Source organism: Leiobunum rupestre, chromosome 11, assembly GCF_980474605.1.
Source record: "Leiobunum rupestre chromosome 11, qqLeiRupe1.1.hap1, whole genome shotgun sequence".
NCBI lineage: Eukaryota > Metazoa > Arthropoda > Arachnida > Opiliones > Sclerosomatidae > Leiobunum > Leiobunum rupestre.
In genome coordinates, this window is record NC_143394.1 from 40,485,661 (window position 1) to 40,512,754 (window position 27,094).

A 27,094-nucleotide genomic window follows, 5' to 3' on the forward strand; every position below is an offset into this window, starting at 1 on the left:
GGGGAAATGTCTCCATAGACAACCGTTTTGCCATGGCAACCAAAAATATTTTTGACAAAACAAAAGGGAAGTTTTCCCATTGAATTAAATACGGGAATTTGACCAATGTTAAGGGTACCCCCTGTAAAAATTTTAATCAGTAGAAGGAAAGTGAGGGTGTGGCATCGATCCCGGGTTCGGGTTTGGGTTCGGGATCGAAATCCGGGATTTAAGGGATGAAATGGGGGTAAAATCATCGAAAAGTCAATGTATTTAGGGTATTTCTCGCGACGATTTGTTTTCCCGTATATCAACATATTGTGTCCAGGCCAACTTGTTCATTTATCTACGCTTATCTCGAAAGATACTTGAACGTATATCTTATCAAGTTTTATCGTACGGAATAAGTTGAAATGATGTAAAAATTGATAACCTAGGCGGCGCGTGCGCAGATTCCCCGGGAGGCGCGGTTAATTTGAATTGAAGTGTTTTGACGTCATGGAATATTTGTTGTTAAAGTAGAATGGAAATATTTTTAAACTTCATTTTAATAGCATTAACGCGTAAGTAGTACTTAAATATGCTTAACACTTGAACCTATCTCACGAGTATTTCAAACGAATATTTTAAGTATGAGAAACGTATTGTTCTCAAATGATACTTGAATATACTATAAAAGAGGTTGTATAGCGTTGTAGGAGGTCATTCCACGGTTAACTGCGGTAGCTATATTCAAGATGCCTAAAGCCCAACATATTTGCCCTACGTGCGCGAAAAGTTTCACTACCAAGTCCTCCTTAAATCGGCATGTTAGAGAAGTATACGGTGATAGACATACGTTTGTCTGTGAAGTATGTGGTAAGAATGTTGCTAGATTGGAACATTTCAAGAGCCATCAACGAACTCATGACTTGAACGCACCCGGCCCTTCCGAACCCATGGACCTGTCTCGCACACCGTCACCAATGCAACGTTCGCTAGCATCTTTCCGTCCACCATCGCCATACCGTCCACCTTCACCTAGTCTGCTTCAAGAAATTCAACTGGAATCTATCCAACCATCTACAGCGGATTTACCCAACAACCCAACGCCATCACCTGTTCCCGCCTCATCAATACTTGATGAAACACCACCAGCATCTCCAAGTATGGTCCAGGCCTTGAATGATACGTTAGCATCTATCCGTTACAATGCTGAAGACTATGATATTGATGCGGGGATGTTTATCGGACGTTACCGAGCCGCTTTCAGTAAATTTCTAATGGAAAGACTCACCAGTAAACGTGGAATTAAATGGTTCCTACTCGTAAGATCTGTTTATATGAGACCTTTAGGGGGTGAGGAACAAAGAGCGGAAGTACGACCCTATTTCCGGAGCACTATGCAAACAACATTAACGCCCGATGTCATTGAGAGCCAGCTGAATGAATGTCTTGAAACAATACAGTCAGCAGCGGAAAACTTTGAAGCGACAGGTATGTACTAAAATTTATAAGTTATATTTTGAACTAAAACATTATATTTTTGATAGGATCGGGTTGGGTAATTGACCGTGTTCTGTATGTAGAATTAAATGTAGCATCTTACCAACCGTTGCGAGGGTCATCGTATATGGAACTACCTGAAAAACTATCTCGACGTCACGCGATTCTTAATATTAGAAACGAAAATGACGAGAAATGTTTTCTCTGGTCAATTCTCGCTAAACTTCACCCAGTTCCTCGGACTCAAAACGCTAATCGTGTTTCCAAATATACACCTTATGAAAATGAACTTGATACCAGTGATATATCTTTTCCTTTCAAATTAAACGCTACGGAACTTAAAAAATTTGAATTAATGAATAATTTATCAATATCTGTGTTCGGCTTTTCGGGAGACATATTCCCCCTTTACGTAAGCGCTAACAAGTGTTGTAAGGAAAGGGAGGTTGATTTGCTATACATCACCGACGAAACTAAAGATATTGACGATGGGAATAGACATTACTGTCTTATACGAGACCTAGGAAAACTGCTACAGCATCTAACAAAACACAGAAATTCAAGTTATTATTGCAGGTAATTTAGTTTCCAATATATTAGTTTGAAATATACTAATTATTTTCTGTATTAGAATGTGTCTTCACCGATTCAGTGGAAGCAACGCTGAACAGCGACGTGATGCGCATATCGAAGAATGCGCCACTCACGGCGTCCAAAAAACAGTTTTCCCTACTAAGAAGAAGACGGTTTATTTTGATAAATATGAGTGGACAGAAAAGGTAAAAATAAAAATTATTTAATTTAACTCTTAATGAAATGAAATTATTAGGTGCAGTATGTATTTTACGCCGATTTTGAAGCAATCCTACCGAGAGTTCAAGGATGTGATCTAGATCCCGATATAAATACCAGCAAAGTAAACATGCACATCAGCTGCGCGTATTCGTGGGTGTTTGTTGGACCTGACGGTAAGTTATTTGACAAAATTCCCTTTTAGATATATTACAATAGGATACTTATAGGTGTACCTGTTCGAACCGATTGCTATCGAGGACAAGATGCAACTCGAAGATTTCTGGAGTCTATTCTGGAATTAGAGAAGGAGTTGATGGAACTCATTGAGACAAATGTACCAATGATTATTACCCCGGAGGATGAGGAACAGTTTCAAGCTGCTACGCATTGCTACATTTGTCAGAAGCAGCTAAATCAGGGAAATATGCCCGCTGTTCGAGATCATTGCCATTTCAGCGGCAAATATAGGGGGCCAGCGCATAACGTCTGTAATCTTCAAAAGAAAGTTCCAGAATTTATCCCTATTTTCCTTCATAACCTTAGCAGGTGAATTTATTAAGTTAATTAACCAGGAAATAAACCTAATAATAATAAATCTTCATAGATACGATTTACATCTTATATGTCAGGAGATTGGTCATTTTAAGGAACAGACACTTGACTGTATTCCTTCCACTAGCGAAAATTATATTTCGCTGAAACTAGGTAAAATATATTTAATTATGAATTTAACCTTAACATTAATTTTATTGTTTTTTAGGGAGATTTCGGTTTTTAGACTCTTATCGATTTCTAAGTGATAGCCTCGATGCTCTAGTATCTAATCTCGTTTTGGAAGGAGCCAGTAAATTCCAGATTGTTAAGAAATATTTTGAAAGTGAGAAAGTTCAACTGCTTTTGCGGAAGGGGGTCTACCCATACGAGTATATGGACGATGAAAAGAAATTTGACGAGACGATGCTGCCACCTAGAGAAGCGTTTTTCAGTTCATTGAAAAATCAAAATATTTTAGAATCTGATTATTTACACGCCCAAAATGTTTGGACAGCGTTTAATATTCAAACATTAGGTAAAATTACTATAGTATAAATATTTCAAATCTCTTAACCTCGGTTTTCGTAGGGGAATACACCGACCTCTATGTGAAAAGCGATGCGTTGCTCTTAGCCGACGTTTTTGAAAATTTTAGAACATTATCTATAACCCATTATAAATTAGATCCCGCTCACGCTTACACCGCACCAGGTTTAGCCTGGCAAGCAGCTTTGAAGATGACCGATGTTCGCCTCGATCTCATACTTGATATAGATCAACACTTATTTATTGAAAAGGGTAACGCTTTTGTGATATTTTAAATATTATTGTATTTACATTGAATTTTTAGGGATTCGAGGCGGTGTTTCAATGATCTCAACTCGTTATTCTGAAGCGAATAACAAATATATGGCCGACACATATGATTCGTCTAAAGAGAGCAGTTATATATGCTATTTAGGTAATTTACATTTTTTAAAAAATAAATAATTTTTTTTATTTTTATTTTTTTATTTTAATTATTTTAATTTTAATTATATTAATTAACTTAATTTAACTTAATTGAAGATGCTAATAATTTGTACGGTGCTGTTATGTGTGAACCACTACCGCTAGGCGACTTCCAGTGGGTTCAGGAGGATGATTTGCAAACACTCAGTGAAAATATTCTGAGTATTCCCAATAACGTTGAAAACGGATACATTTTAGAGGTAAATAACAAGTGTTATAATTATTGAATTATATTTTTAAAGAATTGTTTCCTTTGCAGGTGGATCTTGAATATCCTCCAGAGTTGCATGACTTACATAACGATCTCCCAGTAGCGGCGGAATCTAAAGTTATTACACATGATATGCTATCTCCATACTCCAAAGATCTCTTAGGAAAATTAAATATTAAGGAGAATCAAAGTCTACCAAAACTTCTTCCTAATTTAAATAATAAAGAGAAATACATAGTACATTACCGCAATTTAAAATATTATGTAGAATTAGGTTTGAAAATAACCAAGGTTCATCGAGCTCTAACCTTCACTCAAGGAAAATGGTTAGAAAAATATGTTAGATTCAACACTGAACAGAGGAAATTATCCAAGAGTTCATTTGAAAAGAATTTCTGGAAACTAATGGTTAACTCTGTTTTCGGGTAAATCAATTTAAATAATTTATTGCTGTTTTTTCCCTTACTTCATTTAATTCTTTAGAAAAACAATGGAAAATTTACGGAAGCATATAAATTTCGAGTTGATTCATAAACCAGAAAGAATGTTAAAAGTTACAAGTTCCCCGCAGTTTGAACACTTTACCATCTTTAATGAAGAGTTAGCCGGCGCTCATAAGAAGAGAGCTAAAATTGTTCTTAACCGGCCTATATTTACCGGATTCACCATTCTAGATTTATCCAAGGAGCTCATGTATCGGTTCCATTATGGATTCATAAAAAATACGTACGGGGACAAAGCATCACTATTATTTACAGACACTGGTAATTTAATTTAATATGCATTTTTTATTTAAATAGTACTAATATATAAAATATTTACAGACAGTTTAACGTACAACATTAAGACGGATGATGTTTATAAAGACTTTGAAGTTCATAAAAACCGCTTTGACTTCTCTGATTATCCACCTTCGCATTTCCTTCATTCTAATCAGAATAAAAAAGCTCTCGGTTATTTTAAAGACGAGACAAATTCGCAGTTAATTCAAAGCTTTGTAGGACTTCGTCCAAAGCTTTATTCTATTAAATTGTACGGGGAGTCTAAGACCGCTGAAGAGATAGAAAAGGAGTTGCGATTGGGGAAATCTTTAGAGTCAATTTTAAACCATAAAAAGGTTTGTAAGGGCGTTGCCATGAACGTTATTAGAAACGTCATCCGCCACGAAGACTATGAACGTTGTCTTTTTAATCAAGAAACCATGTCAGCCGAGATGATGCGTATAGCTAGTTTCAAGCATGAACTATTTACTATAAATACTAGAAAACTTTGTTTATCACCAAATGATGATAAGAGATACATTCTACCCTGCGGGGTTCGTACATTAGCGCACGGTCATAAAGATATTGAAAAATTATAATGAATGCTTGTATTTATGTATATATAAAAAAAAACTGCTATTGCTATAAATTGTAAAAAATTATTTTATTGAATACATTTTGCACATAAACTCTTTAATCATTTTATCGTTTACATATTTATCTTTCTTAAACCTAGACACAATGTTATACATTTCTATTCCTTTACACCTGTTTATAGCAAAATAGATACAGAATGCTCCACACGTATTACTAGAATTACTCTGTAATTGATTAGAATTAAAAGTTACAGTTTTACTGTTTCGTTCAATAAAGTCATTAAATTTAAAATAATCTGGCGGGTTTCCAAAGGAATCCATGAATTCACAATTTTTATGTTTAGAAAAATATATTAGAACCCAGTGTTCTCCAGGTTCAGCACTCGTATCGGTATTTACAATAAATAGAGAAGGGAATATTTTTACGTATTTAGGTAGCTTGTCAGCCGCGAACACGCCTTGAAATATACTTTTAGTACTTAAATCTTTTTCAAGTATTTTAGTTATCTGTAGCGAATCCATTAATTACTGTAATCGAAAATCACGGTTCGATTTTTATCAATTTCAATCAAATTTTGAAACTCGGCGTAAATTAGAATGGAAATCGTCTCCGGTAACGGTTTTGCAAATTTTAATTCTAATCTCAGGTTACTGTTTTTTACAAGATGCAAGTGATTAGCGTTGTTATTAAGATCCGAGGTTAAATTGTACGCGAATAAACAATTTCCGTTAGGGTAATCTTCCCGACTTATCTGATTCCCTTCATCTACGTTCCACTGATTAGTTTGAATGAAAAGATTGCAATACGCTTGAATATATAGATTTTCCTCAAAGTTTAGAGATAACGCCTTATGAGGGACGCTGCTACCGTCAATGTACAATCCAATGCTTGATAAATCGAAATGTTGAAAGTTGTACGGGGATTTTTTCAAATCTCCTAGAAACGCTTTTTGTTCCACAAACCCGATAACAACTTTCTTAGGTGCTTGTCCGGTAAATAAATGATCTTGCACACTAGCCATAAGTCCAGCGGGTATAGAAAATGAGGTGCACTCCGAACGAGTTACAGGATATTTAGCGGTTCCATATTGTAACGCCTTGGCTTGAGCGAGCGATAGTTCCGGTATCACTTTAACTTTCCTCAGATAAAGGGAAGCTGATAAAATCTCCACTTTACATTTTACGTCGGAATGAACGCAAAAAGCTGCTCTATTTTTATCGAATTTAAATTTCAAATCAACCATATTTAATAAAAAGCGTGGTTGTTGACATAAATCAGTATGGACTACGCCTAACAAGTCAATCGCCCCTTTTTGCGCTAAACTCGCTCGTTTAGAGAAACCATCGTTATCGAAAAATGAATCGAACTTTCCAGGCGTATCCCGATAGAAAAGTGAACTCGTTAAATAACTTTTTTTCGCAGAATCTCCGAACGTTAATAAAGTTTGTATCATACTTTTATAAGCGTAATTTTGACTGGAAGGTGTTACTGATCTTTCATTAAGAAATACGTGGACGTCGCTAAAAAGCGAATGAAGAAACAAATTCTCGGGGGCGATATTGTCGGCTGGAGTTCCGGCGGCCCCACCCGCAACACCTGGAACCGCGGGTTGCGGTAGTTGACCATTATCTTTAGTTACCTTAACTCGAACGTGCAGCAAAGTTTGTGAAAGGTCTATATACGTTTCAGAGTTACCGTTGATAGAAAATGTAATTGATGCGTTATCAACTATATTTGATATTGGATTATACTCAACCCATTCTCCACCAATAATCGAAGATTGTGTCATAGGTACTTGAAACAAATCTAGCTCGGAATTTATACATTCAACTGAGTGCGGGTGTAAAAGGGACATTATGAGAATATATCGGAACGTTTAGGGAACCGTCCTTTCGCTATCCTGCCTGCTGTTGAAATGGCGCTTTTCGATTGAGTTCGTTTCCTTTTATTTCCGGAACCCGTCATTCTTTTAATATGATCCGTAGCTGAAGATGTTAGTCTCATGGCTTCATCAGCTGCTGAAGCTAAAGTTTCCCTTCCAGCGTTAATAGAATGCGATTTAAGCGCTGTTTTAATTGGGACTCCGCTAACAACATCGGTCGCTACTTTCGCTCCGGTACTTAAAAGTTTTTTTCCCAAGTAAGTAGCGCCTTTCTTCAGTAAAGGTACCGCGAATCTAAACGCTGAAGATAATATATTTCCTAGTCCATGTCCTCTTTGCACGGCTAAACCTCTATATACAGGTATTCCACCGAAACCAACCTGGTTTAAATAGTAACTTTCATAATCAGTTCTTGAAGGTGAATATTCAGACCTCATGATGTTAACTGTTCGCTCTCTTAAGCTAGAATGAAGGTGTGTCCTGAATGATTAAAGGTTTATAGTGAAGTCCACATTTTACGGGGTTTAAAATGTAATACAACGTGAGCTTTTCCACTATGAAACTGTATTGGCTCACCTAAATCATCTGTTATATTAATCTCTATAGTCTTAATATTATTAGACACGACTGGTAGGTAATGAGGTTGTGAAAATATTTTTGTAGTTGTTTTCCCATTAGACTCGGTTTTCTCTTCGACGCTTATGATTCTTAATAGAGGTGCTAAACTATCCCCAACAACGCTATTTTCAACCAGATCGGAATAAACGAATAAGGAATGTAACCCAGCGTTCATATCAACTGGGTAGGGGGTTATCATTGAATTTAAAATGGTGAAATCATTATCTCTTCTATCCTTAAAACCTAGTAAAATCGATAGATCGGGGCCAATTACAGCTCTGATTTTCGGTTGCAATTTAACTTTAATTCGATTAGAATAATTTAAATAAGCGAATGTAACTTGTTCTTCTTCTTGGTTGTGGACGTTCATAACATGTAATAGTTCTTCCGGAGTTTTATAAAAACCCGCGGGAACTTCAATTATTTTATCATATTCGAGAGGGTCTTTAACTAGAGGGTTATCAGTCATTTTATCATATTCGAGAGGGTCTTTAATAACCAATAGATTAGGTTTTCGAACGTTATGCCATGTCCGAGGATAGCTTATTTCCGCTAACCCAACTTCGTACTGTTCCTCAAATCTTAACGGTTCAGCTAAATACGTTCGAAATTTACCAACGCTATTATCTTGGTAATATAATGACGAGGAATCTGAAGGTAGCGTTACGTAAAAACTCATTTTAAATCCACTTCTTGTATCCAAGAATTAAATGTAGGGTCGTAATCTTGCCACTTGACATACAGTTCTACGCGACCGTCCGATTTTTTCCTCTTTTTTATTACTTTTTCGATTATGAAGTAACAGTCTTTTAAATCTCGACCAACAATCTGAACCTCCTCTCGATAGAATACTCCTAAAATGGGGTTAGAATTTAAATCCATCAGCTTATATACAGGTGGGTCACGTGGTAGTCTCTCAGCTATTTTAAACAATTCTGTAGTAAAATTCGGGTTATATTTCTTATCGAAAATTGATAAATTTCTACTTATTCTACAAATATCTCCAATTTCAAACGCGTATGTTAACGGAGGAGAAAAATTTACCGAACCGTAAAGATTTTTCCATATTTTAGCAGAGTTATCTAGAGTAACTTCCGCGGGTTTACATTTAATTGATCTATGATAACTATTGTTATAAGCGTTTATAATATCATCTAAAACGTCGATATATTTAAGGGTGTTATTCTGCGTGAAATAGCGATATAAACGAGATTTAAAACTTCTAATGAATCTTTCAATAATGGACGCTTTCATTTCCGATCGGGTAGCGAAAAATTTAATGTTCCTTCTTTCTAATTCACTCTGCACTTCTTGACAGACAAATTCGTTTCCATGATCACTTTGAATTCTTTTCGGTTGACGGCCTTTTTCAAAAACGTTACGTAACGCTTCTAAAATTGTTACACCTTTCTTATTTTTAACCGCTACAGCCATAGCGTATTTGCTAAATATGTCGATAATACATAATACGTAGCGAGATCCTGAATTATATTTAGACAGCTTCTGAAAATCTGCCAAGTCCGCTTGCCACTGTTCGTCAATTCCATAAACAATAGTTCGATTTCGTTTGAATCGTCTTCTAGCAGGTTTATGCAGCGTATATGTATCCTGCTTTATTAGAAATTGTTTTACTTTTTCCAATGAAACCTTTAAACCTTTATGTCGAGCTGAATTATAGAGCGCTTGAACTCCAGCGAATGACCCTGGGTCTGCGGGGTTAGTATAGATCTGCTCAAGTTCTTTCTCCATATTGGGTAATATTTTGATGTAATGGCATGTAACGCCAAAAAAGGAAATTAAATAATTCTAATATTATAATAACTATGATAATTAATACAGCTGTGATAATTTTCGGTGATTTTGAAAATGATTGTGATAAATAGGCTAAAAGTCCTAAAGAGACCGTTTCTGTACAACCTTCCATTGTAGGCTTATACTATGAAATGAGAACAAAATTATCAGGTTAATATATTTTATTTAGTATGTATCCAAGATCTTAGAGGACTAGGTGAAGATGATGATAACATTGAACTACTTGGTGGTGTATGAAATACAGCGAATGTTTTTAACAGTGTCAATCTTACAGGATTTTTAATTAAACGTTTTGAAATATTTGACTTATGAATGCCCTCGTAAAACTCTGTAACTCCTATAGGATCAATCGCTGTTCCAGGCGTTTTTCTCACAGCGTCATACAAAAGATCGATTATATTAGATCCTCCAATCACTTGTCCTCGAATAGAAAGCTCTCCTGAGTTAGTCCATCTAATATATCTCGGATCTTCCGTAGTCGCTCGGTATAATGAAATCGCATCACTAACATAAGTTGCAGGTAGAGAATAAGATATTTGCGCGAACCAGGTTTTAGGCCGTGCAGAGTTTTCAATAACGGGAGAGATTTGCTCTTTACGTACGTAAGTTAACCGTCGTTGGAGAGTTTGATTGTATAATGCTAATTTCTCTGATTCGTTTAAATCTGGATTATCTAGAATAGATTTCATTTCATCATCGAGTGTCTTCTCTTTTTGAAGTTCAGGTGTTTCTTCTGTTTTGGAAGGTGGAGTGTTTTTTAATCTCTCCATTACATCTTCAGGTACTAGAAGCATTTTTCGAGCCATCATCGGTTTATAGCTCGGCTTATTGCACTTCCGGCGACTGAGCTAACGATAGATAGCAGTGGCGCTAATAAAAATGGAAGAAAACCACCTTTTTGTACCAGTATCTTTCGTCGTTTTGATATAGGATTCTTCTTCGACACGTTTCGTATAACCGCGCTATGTTTCTTTAACCGCTTACGATGACGTTCTGACAGTTCAATTGTTCCGTGTAATACATTTATACAACATTCAACGAGAGCCAGTATAGCTTCCTTGCTAGCGTATTTAATAGCTGTCTTTCTTTGATTTAGATTACAGGATGTCAGGAAACGTAGAAAGTCTAGGTTTTCCTTTACTCGTTTTGAGACATCCATTTAGAGATTTTCTTAGCCTTTCTTAAAGCGCAATGAACAGTTTCGGAATGAAAAGGGCAGTTTAATTCAACGTCTTCTAGTTCTGATAATTTAGGACAACCGGTATCTTCGATGTTAGTTACTGGAACACCGAGGAGTGTCGATAATACTGCAGCTTTTTCTAAACCTTTGGTGAAAAACGAAGTAGCTTTTTCCGCTATCTGATTGCAAATGTCACGTCTCGTTCTGTAAGGACGTTCGCCGTCATCCCATCGAAGATGACAAATGTTATGAGATATCCATCTGCATTGTCTTTTATTTTCGTTTGAAAGCTCTTTGAAAGGGCATGGAGATTTGAAAGTAAACACTTCCGATTCTTCAGTTTCTAATACTACGTAAGCTAATTCTTTAATAATCCACTCTCGATTAACCCTAAAAAAATTCCCTTCTATAATACACTTCATTTTGGAATAAAGACAGCCGATTCTTCACCCGGTATTAAACCTGTTCGTAGTAAATACTGATCTGGGGTGTGAGGTTTCAAGTCAACTAATAAATACCCAAATTTCCGTGACGTAGCTTGTTGAAACGCATCAATAACGTATTTGCTATTGGTTGGAGATATCTGCCTCGCGAGATGATAAATTGTTGATTTATCTCGTGGTGATTTAAAAATAAATAGATAATGAGCATTTAAATTTAAAGTTCTTATTTCTTTTCCGGGGTAATAAAGGTTTTGCATTAAAATTAGTACGGAGGTGTTTCTGTGATGAGATCCACGAATAAATAAATTAGTTACATCTTTATTATTAGATATCTCGCATAACAAATCGTCTAAAATAACTAAATTCCTAATTTGCGGGTTTAATATATTAACATCGAGTAACCCTTCGTGAAACTCGACTGAAGGTGTGTGTTCTAATATTGATTGAAATAGTTTCGGCTGATACTCGGTATAACACCATATTATCCTCTCCGGAGGAGGGGATATACAGGTCTTCTTATATTGAATCAACCGTCCCACCAGGAATGACTTTCCGCATTGGGTGGACCCGGCTACAAGCCCATTCATTGGATGTTGTAAGCTTAAATCCATAATGGTAAATGAGAATCGGAACATTAGTGCAATCAATTTTATTAACTTTTTAACAAGTTTTTAGCATTGCATATTATTAGTGACATTATATTATTTAAAATTTCTTTCGACAATTCACAGCGAATAGTAAACATTTCAATAATATTTTCACAATCTACCGACATAATTATTTCATAAAAATGCAAATCTACGCGCTTAGAATAATCCGTCATGATACAATCATGCTGGAGTTGAGATGGATGATCAATTTGACAGCCATTGCACGCTTTCTTAAGAGCTTCGTGTAATTGTTTAATTACAACGTTAGTCATCGCCTCCTTTATTTCCTTGATTTTCTTTAAACACTTCTGAATAGACTTGTACTGGTCGAGGAAATTCAACCAAGAAGATTGAGCGAAAGCTACCCCCTCTTTAGTCGGTAACAGTTTTCCATAGTTTACTCCATAACCATGGTACATTTGTCTAACATCTAAAACCTTTTGTTCGGCAAATCTATGAACCGAAAACCGTTTAGTTTCAGAACCTGTGAAAACCCACGAAGTTTCAGCTTCGTTATTGAAATAAGCTTCAATGGCATCTTTCTTTGTCCATAGCTCTTGCAGTTCCGCTTCTGTTAGTTTGATACCCTTTGTTAAATCTAATAGACCGCAGTAGATGGTTTCATCTGCATAAACGATTAACCCTTTGTCAGCAGACACAGGAAATGAACAATTCCTATAAAATAAATACATTAAGACAAAGTTAAGAATTATCACTGAGTATTCCTACTTACATTTTAAGGTTCCTCGAAGTCACTTCCAATACAATTCAGATGGTGAACTTTCTAAATATGGTCTTACTATTATACGGTTTTCCCTTTTTATACTCTGAAATTATTTATCTTCGATATCTTATTTTTTAAAATGGAGTTTAAAATTAATTCCATTCTACGTATACGCATTTTGAAGTGTATCGCGTTACGTATATAGGAATTTACCCGGTCCTCATACGGAATCACGTGTACAATTACAATACTTGAGAACGATACGTTTCTCATACTTAAACTTTAGATATTCGTTTGAAATACTCGTGAGAAAGGTTCAAGTGTCAAGCATATTTAAGTACTACAATGATATTAAAATTAAGTTTAAAAATATTTCCATTCTACGTCATTTTAACAACGAATATTCCATGACGTCAAAACACTCAAATCTATGTTTTAAATTCAAATTAACCGCGCCCCAATCCGCGCACGTTAACCGCGTCCCATATTCCATGACGTCAAAAAACTCTTAAATTCAAATTAACCGCGTCCCCCGGGGTAATCTGCGCACGCGCCGCCTAGGTTATCAATTTTTACATCATTTCAACTTATTCCGTACGATAAAACTTGATAAGATATACGTTCAAGTATCTTTCGAGATAAGCGTAGATAAATGAACAAGTTGGCCTGGACACAATATGTTGATATACGGGAAAACAAATCGTCGCGAGAAATACCCTAAATACATTGACTTTTTGATGATTTTACCCCCATTTCATCCCTTAAATCCCGGATTTCGATCCCGAACCCAAACCCGAACCCGGGATCGATGCCACACCCTCACTTTCCTTCTACTTTAATCAATTTCGAACTTTTTCATTATATTTTTATTTTCTATTTTTAGCATTTTAAATTTTTTTAATTTTTTTCAGGGGGTACCCTTAAAATTGGTCAGATTCCCATGTTATTTTCAATGGGAAAATTTCCATTTTGTGTTGTCAAAAACATTTTTGGTTCCCATGGCAAAACGGTTGCCTACGGAGACATATCGCTTTAGGGTTTTACAAGGTACATGAAGGTCTGCCAAGCCCGTGAGTTTGAATAAAATCGGTGTGTTACACATCGGGTCGTCTCCTTGTTAGTAGTTTTCACTAGCGGGGGTATCAACTTTGAGATGTAAAAACGTTTTTTAAAGAAAGAAAAATATAATATTACCAAAAGCGACATAAGACCCAAAAGTGTGTCAGTATGGCATAATGTTTAATGAGAGTTTGTCGCGAAGTAAAAAGGAGGGAGTGGGAGAGGGGGTTGAAAATACGTCATCAAAATTTGTAATTTTCTCCACTTCAGCGCCGCCGAGTGAGGCGTTTTAGAACGTATGTCTACGGGAAAATAAATCGTTGCTAATAATATTCCAACTAGTAGTTTATGTAGTCTATTGTGAGACTAGCTCTCAGTAAATATTTTAACACACTTTTGCGTCTTATGTCACTTTTGATATTACGCGTTAGTGGAAAGCATGCTTTTAACAGTCCCCGGCAGATATCGTTAAAGTCGCTGGAAAAACTCAAATAAGCCTGGCTTGGGCGGTTCGCCGGACTTTATCTATGGAGATTTTATCGATAGAAGCTCGCGTATTTCAAGTTCATTTGGAAAGCTAACTTTACTGTTTTAATTCCAATTGGTGTTTTTATTAGCTAACGTGGCCTTCTTGTTTGTATGTAGCTACTAACATCACAACTTTAACTTTGGTAATATTACGAGCGCGCGCTTAGTGCGCGAAAAACCTCGGATTTTCACTTGCGCGTGAAAACCGCGCGTGTCAAAACTATTCTAATAAAGCTATGACTTCGTGACGTAAGAGCAACATAAAAACCAGTTCGGCTGAATTTATAAAAAGAACTATTGCGAATTTCAGTCAGGTCTAACAAACAGGTCAAATATACGTTCTCAGGAACCTACATGTTCTTAATATCATGTATTTCGCCTCGCACTATTTTAAAAAATCACCGGTAATCCACGAAGATTTTCAAGTTATTAACATTAGTAATGTAGGGATATTATTATTTATTATTATTATTATCCTTACATATTATTTTTTTTAATATATATTATATCATATGTAACATAATACCTCTAAGTATGACACTTGTAGCCTTTCTCGTGCATTTTTTCTTACTACATCCTTTCCTCACCAAAGATAAATGAGTAAAACGACTAGCAACTCTGTAACCCGGAAGTTTTAAGTTTTTGTAATTTGAATTTTTCTATTCGTCATCCAAGATGAATCAGAGTTCAAGTTCAGCCAATCATATAGTACCATAGCGCGGCTAAACACGCATTAAGCCTAAAAATAGCGGTATTCAAAATCGTGCGCCAATTCCCGGAAAATCACGTTAACTCAAGTTGGGTTAGATTAGTTCATAGCAAAAATTTGGCGTCACTGTGAAGAAAGGATGTAGGAAAAAATTTTCTTAACGATCATACTTAAGAGGTATAATGTTACTTATGATTATATTAATATATTTAATAATTTATTATATGCTATTTTGTCTTCGTTGTAACTTAAATAAATCACTACGGCAGAAGAACGTTACAATTTCAAAATCATTCATCAAGTATGGCTGTTCAAAATATTTAGGGATTCGGGATAGATTTTTTAAAAAACTAATAAAACTCGTCTATCACACGCGACAACTAGGATGTATTCCTTTTCAAATTTATTTTCAGGGAAATTTGGTCGGTAATACCGAAACAAAATGGCTAATGATGTCACTTCACCCCAAAACCAGTCGTACGAGAATACTCTCTACTTTCAATCGCATTTTATTACCTTGAAAACGTCCTAAATACCTCGACGCCCGGAGAGAAGGGTGCAACGTTTCCAACTTAAAACCAGAAGTATATCAAATTTACCTTACGACAGAAGTGTAAATAACAAAATACAAAAATTATCATAAATAAATAAATAATTAATTTCTTAACCATGGTATAAATTCTATACTACAATTATGTCCCGCAATATTTATTTCATCCAAAACATAACATTAGCAGTATAGTCAAATTAGTCAGATGAATAACTACTATCGTATATAAGTATGACACTTTAAATTTTTTCAAACCAATTTTTTTTAATGATAGTCCGTTTAGCCAATGACCGCATAAATCATAACGGGGCTAATGACTGACAATTCTCCCCGATTTCTTACTAATCTTTGGAACTATTTTTTTACTGATCCAGGCCAATTGAAAATTGAAACGCTTTAAAAGGAAAAATAAAACTTACTTTTTAAAAACAAAATGATGAATTGTTGAATCGGAACATAAAATTTACTATTGTAAACGAATACTTAATACGTTTTCGCTCTTACGTATCACCATCAAACTAAGCTGACAGTAGTACTGCCAACGAAAGAAGTAGACAGTGAAGAATTTCCCGTTCAAAAACTTCCGATTAACCAATTACTCCGTAACTGACTGTCATTTACATACATCGTTATGAGTAATACTTATCTCATATTTTATATACTTTTGGAAAACTAATCGACTAAATCCGATCGTTCCATTCGCAAAAGGGATAATCTAGCGACTTTAATAATAATAACCAGCTAGGCTAATACCCAAGGCACCACCAGTTAACGAAGGTTGAAGAGTAGAATTTTTGCCGAGGTGCTGCCGAACTCGCGGGGGTATGAACAAAAAAGGCCGTCGTGGTACGAGAATCTTCCACTGTCGGCACTCGTACACCGAAGCCTACACGAATTTTATGACGGCCATTTATTTGAGTCGTTCCTTAGATCAGAGACAGTAAATATCCCTTCGAGGGACGGGAAATCCCCCAGCTTCCACCGCTGGCTCTCTCACCGATGCTCCGAGATTGAAAGAGGGGAGAGTGGAAGGTGAACATCGAAGCGTTTACAACGACCTTGCAGAATCTTCCGTTTTTAAAGTACGGCCGACTATATTCCATTTTGGCGCTAGTATCGGCTAGTTCAGCGAGTTGGCCGTAAAGCTACTGTGGTGGGGGATCGAGGAATACTTTCGTTTTCCGTTTCCCTTAGAGATTAATACATACTGTCTATGGTTAGATGAAATCGTACGTAAAAACATCTGGAAAGAAGCGAGGACACACATTTCGCAAAATATTCGCTACCTGAGAATAAAAGTCAAGTAAGTCTGAAAGCACCAATTTGAAAAAAAAAATGGGATTCTTATTCGTTATTTCAAAAATGACGTATCTCGACTTGCTTGACTCATGCTCTCAGGTATTGCAAGGGGGGGGATACAAAGAATAAAAGAAAAATGTAGTTAATAAGCAATATAAAAATATACGAAGAGAAATGATTCGGGGGGAGCAAGGAAGAGTTGGTACGAACAATGGTAGCCCATTAGACCAAATAGCCATCCAGAGATGTCCAACCATATCCAGTAGAAATACCCCTAAGAGATGGCGGAATCAACCCAGCGTGTTTCAGACCCCATTATTGCAGCCTTGCTCACAACTCCACGAAGTCGTATGGGTGCTATTACTATGGAATAGTGATGGTAATTTTCCGGAAAAATAAAATGCGGAAAAATCTCCAGAAAATTTTCCGCAAATCAGAAAATTTAAAGGCCTAGGTTTTCTTCTGCCTGTCCCCCTCAAAATTAGGCCAACATGTTCAGCGGTTGGCCTACCACCAGGGTATTTGTGCTCCACTAAGTTAATTTAAAGGGGGACAGGCATGAAAAAACCTAAGCCTTTAAACATAAATTACTTTTTAAGGGTTTTTAATGTTTTTCACTTTTTATCGATATACAATGTCTAATATTAGTAAACATACTACAAAACATGAATAATGTTACATTGTTAATCAGTTTAAACTAGTCTAGAGGTTTAGTTTTACTTTTAGATTCGAAACAATTAGGCGAAAATTCCGCTTTATTTAAATTTGCAAACAATATATTAGACTATTCATGGAATTAAAACTTTTTTATTTTTTTTTCCGGAAATTTCGTCTTAGGAAATGTTAGGTATATGGCGTAAGCCTTGAAAATAGTAAATGGAAATTTATTATGGAAAATGCAATAACATTCGGAAATTTTGATACTTTGAACGTCTTCTGAAAACTACAGTTTCACTTCCTACTGCTATTATCATTTTCGCCATTATAATGCCTTTCAGGTCGTGTAAAAAGCTTGAAAATGCAGAAAAACCAGTATAACCGTATCGTTTTTCCGGCAATTTCCCGCAACTTTCTGTGACCGTGTGCGAAATTGATTACACGCCAAACAACATTTAAAGAGTAACCATTCAGGGTTGCCACAAAATTTTCCGATTCAAATTCCCTGTTTTCCCTGACCATTTAAAGAGATATTCCCTGACTTTTTAAGGTCAAAATTTTTTATTTATATTTTATTTTTATCAGAAGTTAATAAATTTAAATCGACTTATATTTCAGTAAAAAGGTTATTGCAATACTGAAAAATTTGCGAAACTTTCAAGGAAAGAAATGATAATCATATAAAAGGCGATAGCACAAATTGCAAGGTATACTGGGTAAAATTTCTTTCGGGAAACATTTGAGCGCCATCAAACGGTAGAAAATAGTCACGTGGTCTAGCTTCATTAAATAAAAAAGTTTAACTTTTAAAGAAAGTCATACTGAAAATTTTGTGGTAAGTCATGTTGTTAAATATTTATACTTTTTTAATAGGAAAAAGAATAATTTGTTAAACTTAATTTAACAACGACTTGGACATTAGTATTATTACTGTGATAGTGATGTTAAGTCTGAGTATAAAATTGTAAACCAAATGAAAGACTTGGACTAGAACACGTTTTTAACCTAGGCCAACCTAGATCGCGGAAGCACGTTATAGAAGTTGGCAGTGCTATGACGAATTTCCGGAAACATTTTAACAAGTTAGCTACGACCAAAACAATTTATGCTATCGCCTATTAGTCATAAATCTAGAGTAAAATTACCTTCAAAAAGTGTCAAGATAAAAATTAATTACATGACTTTTTACAATTCTTAAGATTCCCCGACTTTTTAGGCCCCTTTTTAAATTCCCTGGCGTGTGGCAACCGTGTCTTTTGAAGTTCCAATTTTCATGCTTTTCTTTATTGTAGATTTTTCGATAATTAAAAATTTCTAGGTTTCATACTCCAGGCGCCATCTGCGAGGCTGCGAAAGGATCTCCCTTCGCAAATGAGTACCTCTCTATGCAGGGAGTATATAGGTATGGTTATTACTGGAACTCCTTTGACAAAATCTGCCGTTCATTAGAGTTTATGAAAACCAATATTTTCGTCTCAAAATGACTTGAAAACTTTAAATACCTTATTCAGAATGGAGATTGGAACGGAGATAACTACAAGGATACCTTGAAAGAATAGAGGCCTACTGTTTCGTAAGTTAATTTATTATGCCGTTCAAAATGTCTCTTTATAATGTACAATAAACCATTTTCATCGAAACCTGCATTGTATTTTAAGCATACTTGGAAGATAAAATTGAAAGTAAACCGGAAAGTTTCAGTACAGTAAAAAAAAGTTCGATAACAGCCTTAAAAATAGAAATCTTGAAAATATTTTGGAAAAAAAAGCTGAAGAATTTGTGAAGAAAATGTTCGAAAACGAATGATTTTTAACACGGCTTTTTATCCGTAGATAAATTTTGTATCAAAAGTATATAAATAAATCAGAGAGAGAAGTATAGGCGATATTGTTCCTTTAGGGTAATTTCTCGCGTTTCCCGTTACGTAAATAATAATAATAATAATAATAATAATAATAATTAGCTAAGCTAATCCCCAAGGCACCACCTTAGGCCTAAGTCATCGAGCGACTTTTAAAGCCTTTAATTCAGGTGGCCGGGTTACAATGCGTAGGAGGGTGGTGTCAACCCCGGCAAGCCAACAGCTCCCTACACTAACTATTACCGTTAACCTCTACAAGTTTTTATGGGAAGGGGAAACCGAAGAGCTCGGGGGAAAACCACTTAAACCAGCGTGGAGAGAACTTGCGAACTCAACGCAGAAGGGTTAGTTTCGTGTTTTGTCGCTATGTTTTGTGGAAAAGCTGTTTTATTAGTAATAAGCTATTTGTTTTGTACAAATCTAATGACTTCAAATAAAATATTATTTTGGAACTGTAATAACAATTACGAATTAATTATACTTCGGGAATACGATCCGCGTACATAATGATCCAATTTATCCCCGGTGACGAGAGGGGGAAGGGAAAACGTCTCCAATGTGCGATTCAATCGCTTAGACATACGTCAGTTTTAGGGAACCAATGATATGCTGGGCTGATTTGATTCCTTAAAGGGGATTGAGAGCTACGCTAAAAACAGGGTTATACAAAATGCTTTTCTACTTTCTCCATAACTCAAAATGCAAAATGAAAAATACTTTCTCCATAACTCAAAATTCAAAATGAAATATACTTTCTCCATAACTCAAAATTCAAAATGAAATATACTTTCTCCATAACTCAAAATTCAAAATGAAATATACTTTCTCCATAACTCAAAATTCAAAATGAAATATACTTTCTCCATAACTCAAAATTCAAAATGAAATATACTTTCTCCATAACTCAAAATTCAAAATGAAATATACTTTCTCCATAACTCAAAATTCAAAATGAAATATACTTTCTCCATAACTCAAAATTCAAAATGAAATATACTTTCTCCATAACTCAAAATTCAAAATGAAATATACTTTCTCCATAACTCAAAATGCAAAATGAAAAATACTTTCTCCATAACTCAAAATGCAAAATGAAAAATACTTTCTCCATAACTCAAAATTCAAAATGAAATATACTTTCTCCATAACTCAAAATTCAAAATGAAATATACTTTCTCCATAACTCAAAATTCAAAATGAAATATACTTTCTCCATAACTCAAAATTCAAAATGAAATATACTTTCTCCATAACTCAAAATTCAAAATGAAATATACTTTCTCCATAACTCAAAATTCAAAATGAAATATACTTTCTCCATAACTCAAAATTCAAAATGAAATATACTTTCTCCATAACTCAAAATTCAAAATGAAATATACTTTCTCCATAACTCAAAATTCAAAATGAAATATACTTTCTCCATAACTCAAAATTCAAAATGAAATATACTTTCTCCATAACTCAAAATGCAAAATGAAAAATACTTTCTCCATAACTCAAAATGCAAAATGAAAAATACTTTCTCCATAACTCAAAATTCAAAATGAAATATACTTTCTCCATAACTCAAAATTCAAAATGAAATATACTTTCTCCATAACTCAAAATTCAAAATGAAATATACTTTCTCCATAACTCAAAATTCAAAATGAAATATACTTTCTCCATAACTCAAAATTCCAAATGAAATATACTTTCTCCATAACTCAAAATTCAAAATGAAATATACTTTCTCCATAACTCAAAATTCAAAATGAAATATACTTTCTCCATAACTCAAAATTCAAAATGAAATATACTTTCTCCATAACTCAAAATTCAAAATGAAATATACTTTCTCCATAACTCAAAATTCAAAATGAAATATACTTTCTCCATAACTCAAAATGCAAAATGAAATATACTTTCTCCATAACTCAAAATGCAAAATGAAAAATACTTTCTCCATAACTCAAAATGCAAAATGAAAAATACTTTCTCCATAACTCAAAATTCAAAATGAAATATACTTTCTCCATAACTCAAAATTCAAAATGAAATATACTTTCTCCATAACTCAAAATTCAAAATGAAATATACTTTCTCCATAACTCAAAATTCAAAATGAAATATACTTTCTCCATAACTCAAAATTCAAAATGAAATATACTTTCTCCATAACTCAAAATTCAAAATGAAATATACTTTCTCCATAACTCAAAATTCAAAATGAAATATACTTTCTCCATAACTCAAAATGCAAAATACTTTCGCTATATCTCAAAGTGCAAAATGTAAAATACTTTCTCCATAACTCAAAATGAAAAATGAAAAATACTTTCTCCATAACTCAAATTGTAAAATGCAAAATACTTTCTCAATTACTCAAAATGCAAAATATAAAATGCAAAATACTTTCTCCATAACTCAGAATGCAAAATGTAAAATGCGTTTAGAAAATGGTTTTTTTTTTCAAAATTCAAAATGATTTTACAAATGCACTCTGTTTACTTTTTATTAGTTACATACATTGGAAATGATTTTATTGTACACTCCGAGAGCCTAATTAATTATTATTAATAATAATTAGTAATTAATAATAATTACGTCGAGATTTGAAAACCATTCTCGAAGCCAGTGTGGGAAATAATGCGGTGGCACTGTACGAAAGGTCGTAAGTTAATCACTGAGTAACGCCATCTATGATTACTTAGGAGTAAATAGCAGACGAATTTTCCCTACAAGAGCTGCGATGATGGTACCAGAGTAAAAACATTTAGAAAATGTTTTTCCCCATATCAAAAATGCAAAATACTTTTTTCTAACACAAAATGCATTTTGAACAATCCTGGCAAAAAATGGTCTCAAAAGTAGAAATAATTAATATCTTGTTAAAAATAAACTTCTAACTAGTATCTCTTCGCGTTAAACATATCTCGGCGAGTCCACCCAAAAGTATAAAATCTTGTTAAAAATAAACTTCTAACTAGTATCTTTTCGCGTTAAACATATCTCGGCGAGTCCACCCAAAAGTATAAAATCTTGTTAAAAATAAACTTCTAACTAGTATCTTTTCGCGTTAAACATATCTCGGCGAGTCCACCAAAAAAACTAGATCGATCTATACGATATATACTCGCTCGTCCAATAGTGGTAAAAGTAGATTCTCTATCTGGCCACGGTAAAATGGATCACGACCAGTAGCAATAACCGCTATACAGAATATATTTATAAACCACCAATTCTGGCGTCCTAGTGTACGGGTATACATAAACGTAACTACGCATAAAAATCGGGAGTATTTTCTCGGTTTTACGGTTGTCGATTGTTTCGTAAAAGTACGGGTACTCTAAGAATGGGGCTTGGTTTGGGTGGGGTACGTAATAAAAGCATGCCTGCGTCTCTATCAATAGCAATCGCGTGATACCTATACGTGGTTCTTCAACGCGCATCCCAGTTTCAAATATTCGTCACGAAAGGGGCAAGCGTCATACAGTGGCGTAACAAAAGGGGGGGGGGGCTAGCGAATTACAAAAAAGCCTTATTAAAATTTAACGAGCAACGTCACGTGAGCTTCGTAAGAATATTAAATGGAAAGCAAATTAAATTATCGTAGCCGCGCCCAACTCAAGCATCCAGCGCCTTAGAGGCAAATAAAAATACGAGCTACCGCGTGCCGGCTTTATTGAAAAGAGGTAATTTCCAATATTTCATTTAGAAAAGGGGGACGCGGTGTGAAAAACTGAAAATTTATTTCCCGTCAAAATATACGTCTATTTATATAAAAGCGGTGATGGGCACACTACGCTCATTTTAGAGCCGGTCGGAGCGTTTGGAATCCAATTGGTTAATGGTTAATTGAATGGAACAGAGAGGAGTGTTTGTTTAGGTCTGAAGGTAAGAGGTACTTAGAAATGAGCTCTTCACTTACTTGTTGGTAAAAGTCTCAATAAACAGAGACGAGCGAACTGAGCTATAAAATCTTCGCCTTTCCGTTGCAGTTCTAAATTTAAATTTGCTTAATTTGGTAACATGATAAAATTTGTTAATAGTTTAATTAGTTAGGAGTTAATTCAAGATCTGTAATTAGTTTTCTAGGCTTGGTGAGAGGTTTGATGAGACGAGCGGAATCCACGATCTTTTTACCCCAGCTTGTGGCACTGTGTGAAAACTCGGAACAACTCCTTCCGCGTTGAGTTTGCAAGTTCTCTTCCCACTGATTTAAGGGGTTTCCTCCGAGCTCTTCGGTTTCCCCTTCCATAAAAACTTGTTGAGGTTAACGGTATTAGCAGAAGTTATTGAAATAGCGCTCAGAATCGGAGAATATCGAGTCAAATGAAAGCTAATTTCCATCCCCTTCTTTTGACGTGATAAATTGCACTTGAGAATTTTTGGTATAGCTATTTTTATGAATAAAAAATAGTTTCATAAAAACAAAAACGTTTTTTTTTCGGCCTAGGAGCGCACAAAATTTCAAATTCGAGGTAAAATAATAATAATAATAATAATAATAATCAGCTAGGCTAATACCCAAGGCACCACCTTAGGCCTAAGTCATCATGCGACTTTTGAAGCCCTTAATTCAGGTGGCCGGGTTACAATGCGTAGGAGGGTGGTGGCAAGCCCTACATGCCACGCGAGCCAACAGCTCCCTACATTAACTATTACCGTTAACCTCAATAAGTTTTTATGGAAGGGGAAACCGAAGAACTCGAGGGAAAACCCCTTAAACCAGCGGGGAGAGAACTTGCAACTCAACGCGGAAGGAGTTGTTCTGAGTTTTCATCCAGTGTCACAAGCTGGGATCGAACCCGGCTCCTCTTGCTGCGAGGCGAAAGTGCTAACCACGCCGCCACCCCACTTCATAAGGAAAACGCCTCCAACATGGAGAGTATAGCAGTCTGATAACTTCGGTTCATTTACTTCTGGTAACAGTTAGTGTAGGGAGCTGTTGGCTCGCGTCGCATGAAGGGCTTGCCACCACCCTCCTGAGCATTGTAACTCGGCCTATTGAATTGAGGGCTTTAAAAGTCGCTAGCTGACTTGGGCCTAAGGTGGTGCCTTGGGTATTAGCCTAGCTGATTATTATTATTATTATTATTATTATTATTATCATTCGAAATTGAACTAATGAGAGAGCAGGCACTTTTTTAAGAAAATTGAGCGAAAGAAGAGATCACTAGACAGTGTGAAAGAGACGCATTATCATGAGAACAGCGCGAACCACAAACGTGTCAAGTTAACAAGAGCGGATTATGAGGTGAGAAAGGAAATTGAAAAATGCCCATCACCGTATGAAGGACTTCTTTTTAGCCACGTTCACACAAGAGCCTAAAACCCAGTTTAGGTCGGTTTGTATGCCAGTTTCGACCGCCGACGATGATAATTCTTGGTTCACACGCGCGAAATCTATTCAGCCCGGTTCGCATTTAGCCAAGGCTTAACGCCATTTCAAATTATGACTAGAATTTTAAAAATACTAAAATGTATCCCAAAACAATTAGTTAATCATGTTTACTATACATATAGTAATATTATTTGACATTATTTAGAATTGTATCCCCATTATTTTTGAAAATACGAGCAATTTGACTTCCCCGCCTTGTCGTTTTGAAAGCGATTCTAACTTTCTAAGCGAACCGACTTGGACGAGTTGCTTCCCGAACCAACACGAAGCGATTTCTCACGCTGGTTTCGAAAACTAGTTATCCAAAACGAAGCGATTTAAGGGGTAAGTGTGAACGCGGCTTTTGACGAAGCATTCCGGATTGAACTCCCTCCCTTCAGCTCCCCCCGTTGGAATTCCGTATTGAAAGGGAGATGAAACAATGAATCGTCTAATTATCTTTGTTATGCCGCTGTGACGCGATAATAATTTTGGGCTGCCAAGTTCGCCATTGTTAGAAATATTTTGGTGTCATCTCGCTCCAAACAAACGAGACGCTTTAAACGCTGGTTTGTACGAGACCAAAATAAAATATAAATATTGGTTTGAATTTTTATAAACACACGTCACCGAAAATACACCACTCCAGTAATACCAGAAGCGTATAAAATATTTAAGACATAAGTATCCTGTCTCCATAGCAACGTTCTTTGCTCATCAACGACGAGACAAAAAAAAGTTTATAAATATTGGTTTGAATTTTTATAAACACACGTCACCGAAAATACACCACTCCAGTAATACCAGAAGCGTATAAAATATTTTTAAGACATAAGTATCCTGTCTCCATAGCAACGTTCTTTAGTCATCAACGACGAGACAAAAATAGATTATAAATATTGGTTTGAATTTTTCTAAATACAGGGATAACAAAGGCTATAATTAAACGACTTGGGAAAATGTGAGGAAAAAATGTGGAGTTAAGAACGGTAATTTTTAAGCACAAAATAAGTTTAAAAATAATAACCAAAGGCTGCCAAATACAGCGATAAAATGAGGAAAAAGTTGTCGTTGAATTACGTTATCTATGAAGTTTAAATTCGGCTCGTAAATTATATATTTGAGAAACGATTGCGACGTACTTAGGAAACCTGTTCATCACGGGATTCAATCGCAAATTAATTTGAAGCGAATTTAGCGAAGGTTGGGTGCGCTCATTTTATCAGTAAAACGTCTCTCCCGAGTGAAGTTTTGTAAAAAATAGCTTTATCGGATAGTTGGGTTTTTAAATATAATATCGCACATTTAGTGTATATTTCCGATTGTATACCTGACAGTGCTAGTTAATCTGTCACTGTATACGTCACGCAATGGACCCCAGCGCTAGTTAATCTGTCACTGTATAGAGTGTTGTCGTCTGAAACCCTGCGACGTCACCATTGTAATTTGCCTATTGATAAAAAACGGTAACTGTCATGGCGGCCACTATTAACACTACAGCTGTGACGTTACAAAGTTTCAAAATCGTATCAGAAGACAACACTGTATACGTCACACAATGGACCCCAGTGCTAGTAAATCTGTCACTGTATACGTCACACAATGGACCCCAGTGCTAGTAAATCTGTCACTGTATACGTCACGCAATGGACCCCAGCGCTAGTTAATCTGTCACTGTATAGAGTGTTGTCGTCTGAAACCCTGCGACGTCACCATTGTAATTTGCCTATTGATAAAAAACGGTAACTGTCATGGCGGCCACTATTAACACTACAGCTGTGACGTTACAAAGTTTCAAAATCGTATCAGAAGACAACACTGTATACGTCACACAATGGACCCCAGTTCTAGTAAATCTGTCACTGTATACGTCACACAATGGACCCCAGTGCTAGTAAATCTGTCACTGTATACGTCACACAATGGACCCCAGTGCTAGTAAATCTGTCACTGTATACGTCACACAATGGACCCCAGTGCTAGTAAATCTGTCACTGTATACGTCACACAATGGACCCCAGTGCTAGTTAATCTGTCACTGTATACGTCACACAATGGACCCCAGTGCTAGTTAATCTGTCACTGTATACGTCACACAATGGACCCCAGTGCTAGTAAATCTGTCACTGTTTTTTATCAATAGGCAAATTACAATGGTGACGTCGCAGGGTTTCAGACGACAACACTCTATACAGTGACAGATTAACTAGCGCTGGGGTCCATTGCGTGACGTATACAGTGACAGATTAACTAGCACTGTCAGGTATACGATCGGAAATATACACTAAATGTGCGATATTATATTTAAAAACCCAACTATCCGATAAAGCTATTTTTTACAAAACTTCACTCGGGAGAGACGTTTTACTGATAAAATGAGC

General features: G+C 35.6%; 3 protein-coding genes across 7 annotated transcripts in view; 1 reads left to right on the plus strand and 2 right to left on the minus strand.

Moving 5' to 3' along the window:
- Nucleotides 1–27,094, minus strand: part of LOC149922832 (death-associated protein kinase 1-like) — a 62,049-nt gene that overhangs the window by 15,334 nt on the left and 19,621 nt on the right. The gene's annotated exons all lie outside the window — the stretch shown is intronic.
- On the plus strand, nucleotides 1,362–5,404 carry LOC149922833 (uncharacterized). The gene is made up of 13 exons (XM_090163865.1): nucleotides 1,362–1,455; nucleotides 1,512–2,040; nucleotides 2,096–2,243; nucleotides 2,294–2,432; nucleotides 2,487–2,805; nucleotides 2,864–2,964; nucleotides 3,020–3,328; nucleotides 3,382–3,591; nucleotides 3,644–3,754; nucleotides 3,862–4,004; nucleotides 4,064–4,354; nucleotides 4,701–4,779; nucleotides 4,840–5,404. The coding sequence occupies exons 1-13, from the start codon at nucleotides 1,362–1,364 to the stop codon at nucleotides 5,373–5,375; spliced, it is 3,009 nt and encodes a 1,002-aa protein (XP_090019991.1). The 3' UTR covers nucleotides 5,376–5,404.
- LOC149922834 (uncharacterized) lies at nucleotides 12,014–12,702 on the minus strand. Its single transcript, XM_090163866.1, has 3 exons — nucleotides 12,692–12,702; nucleotides 12,078–12,633; nucleotides 12,014–12,022 (listed from the first exon to the last, which is right to left on the minus strand). Coding segments are annotated over exons 1-3 (567 nt in total). The 5' UTR covers nucleotides 12,694–12,702.

Bases quoted from the DNA above. Each gene is read 5' to 3' on its own strand.
- LOC149922833 (XM_090163865.1), top strand. From the start codon at position 1,362: ATGCAAACAACATTAACGCCCGATGTCATTGAGAGCCAGCTGAATGAA. The intron at 2,433-2,486 runs GTAAGTTATTTG...GGATACTTATAG, and splicing joins GGTGTTTGTTGGACCTGACG to GTGTACCTGTTCGAACCGAT. The intron at 2,965-3,019 runs GTAAAATATATT...ATTGTTTTTTAG, and splicing joins TTATATTTCGCTGAAACTAG to GGAGATTTCGGTTTTTAGAC.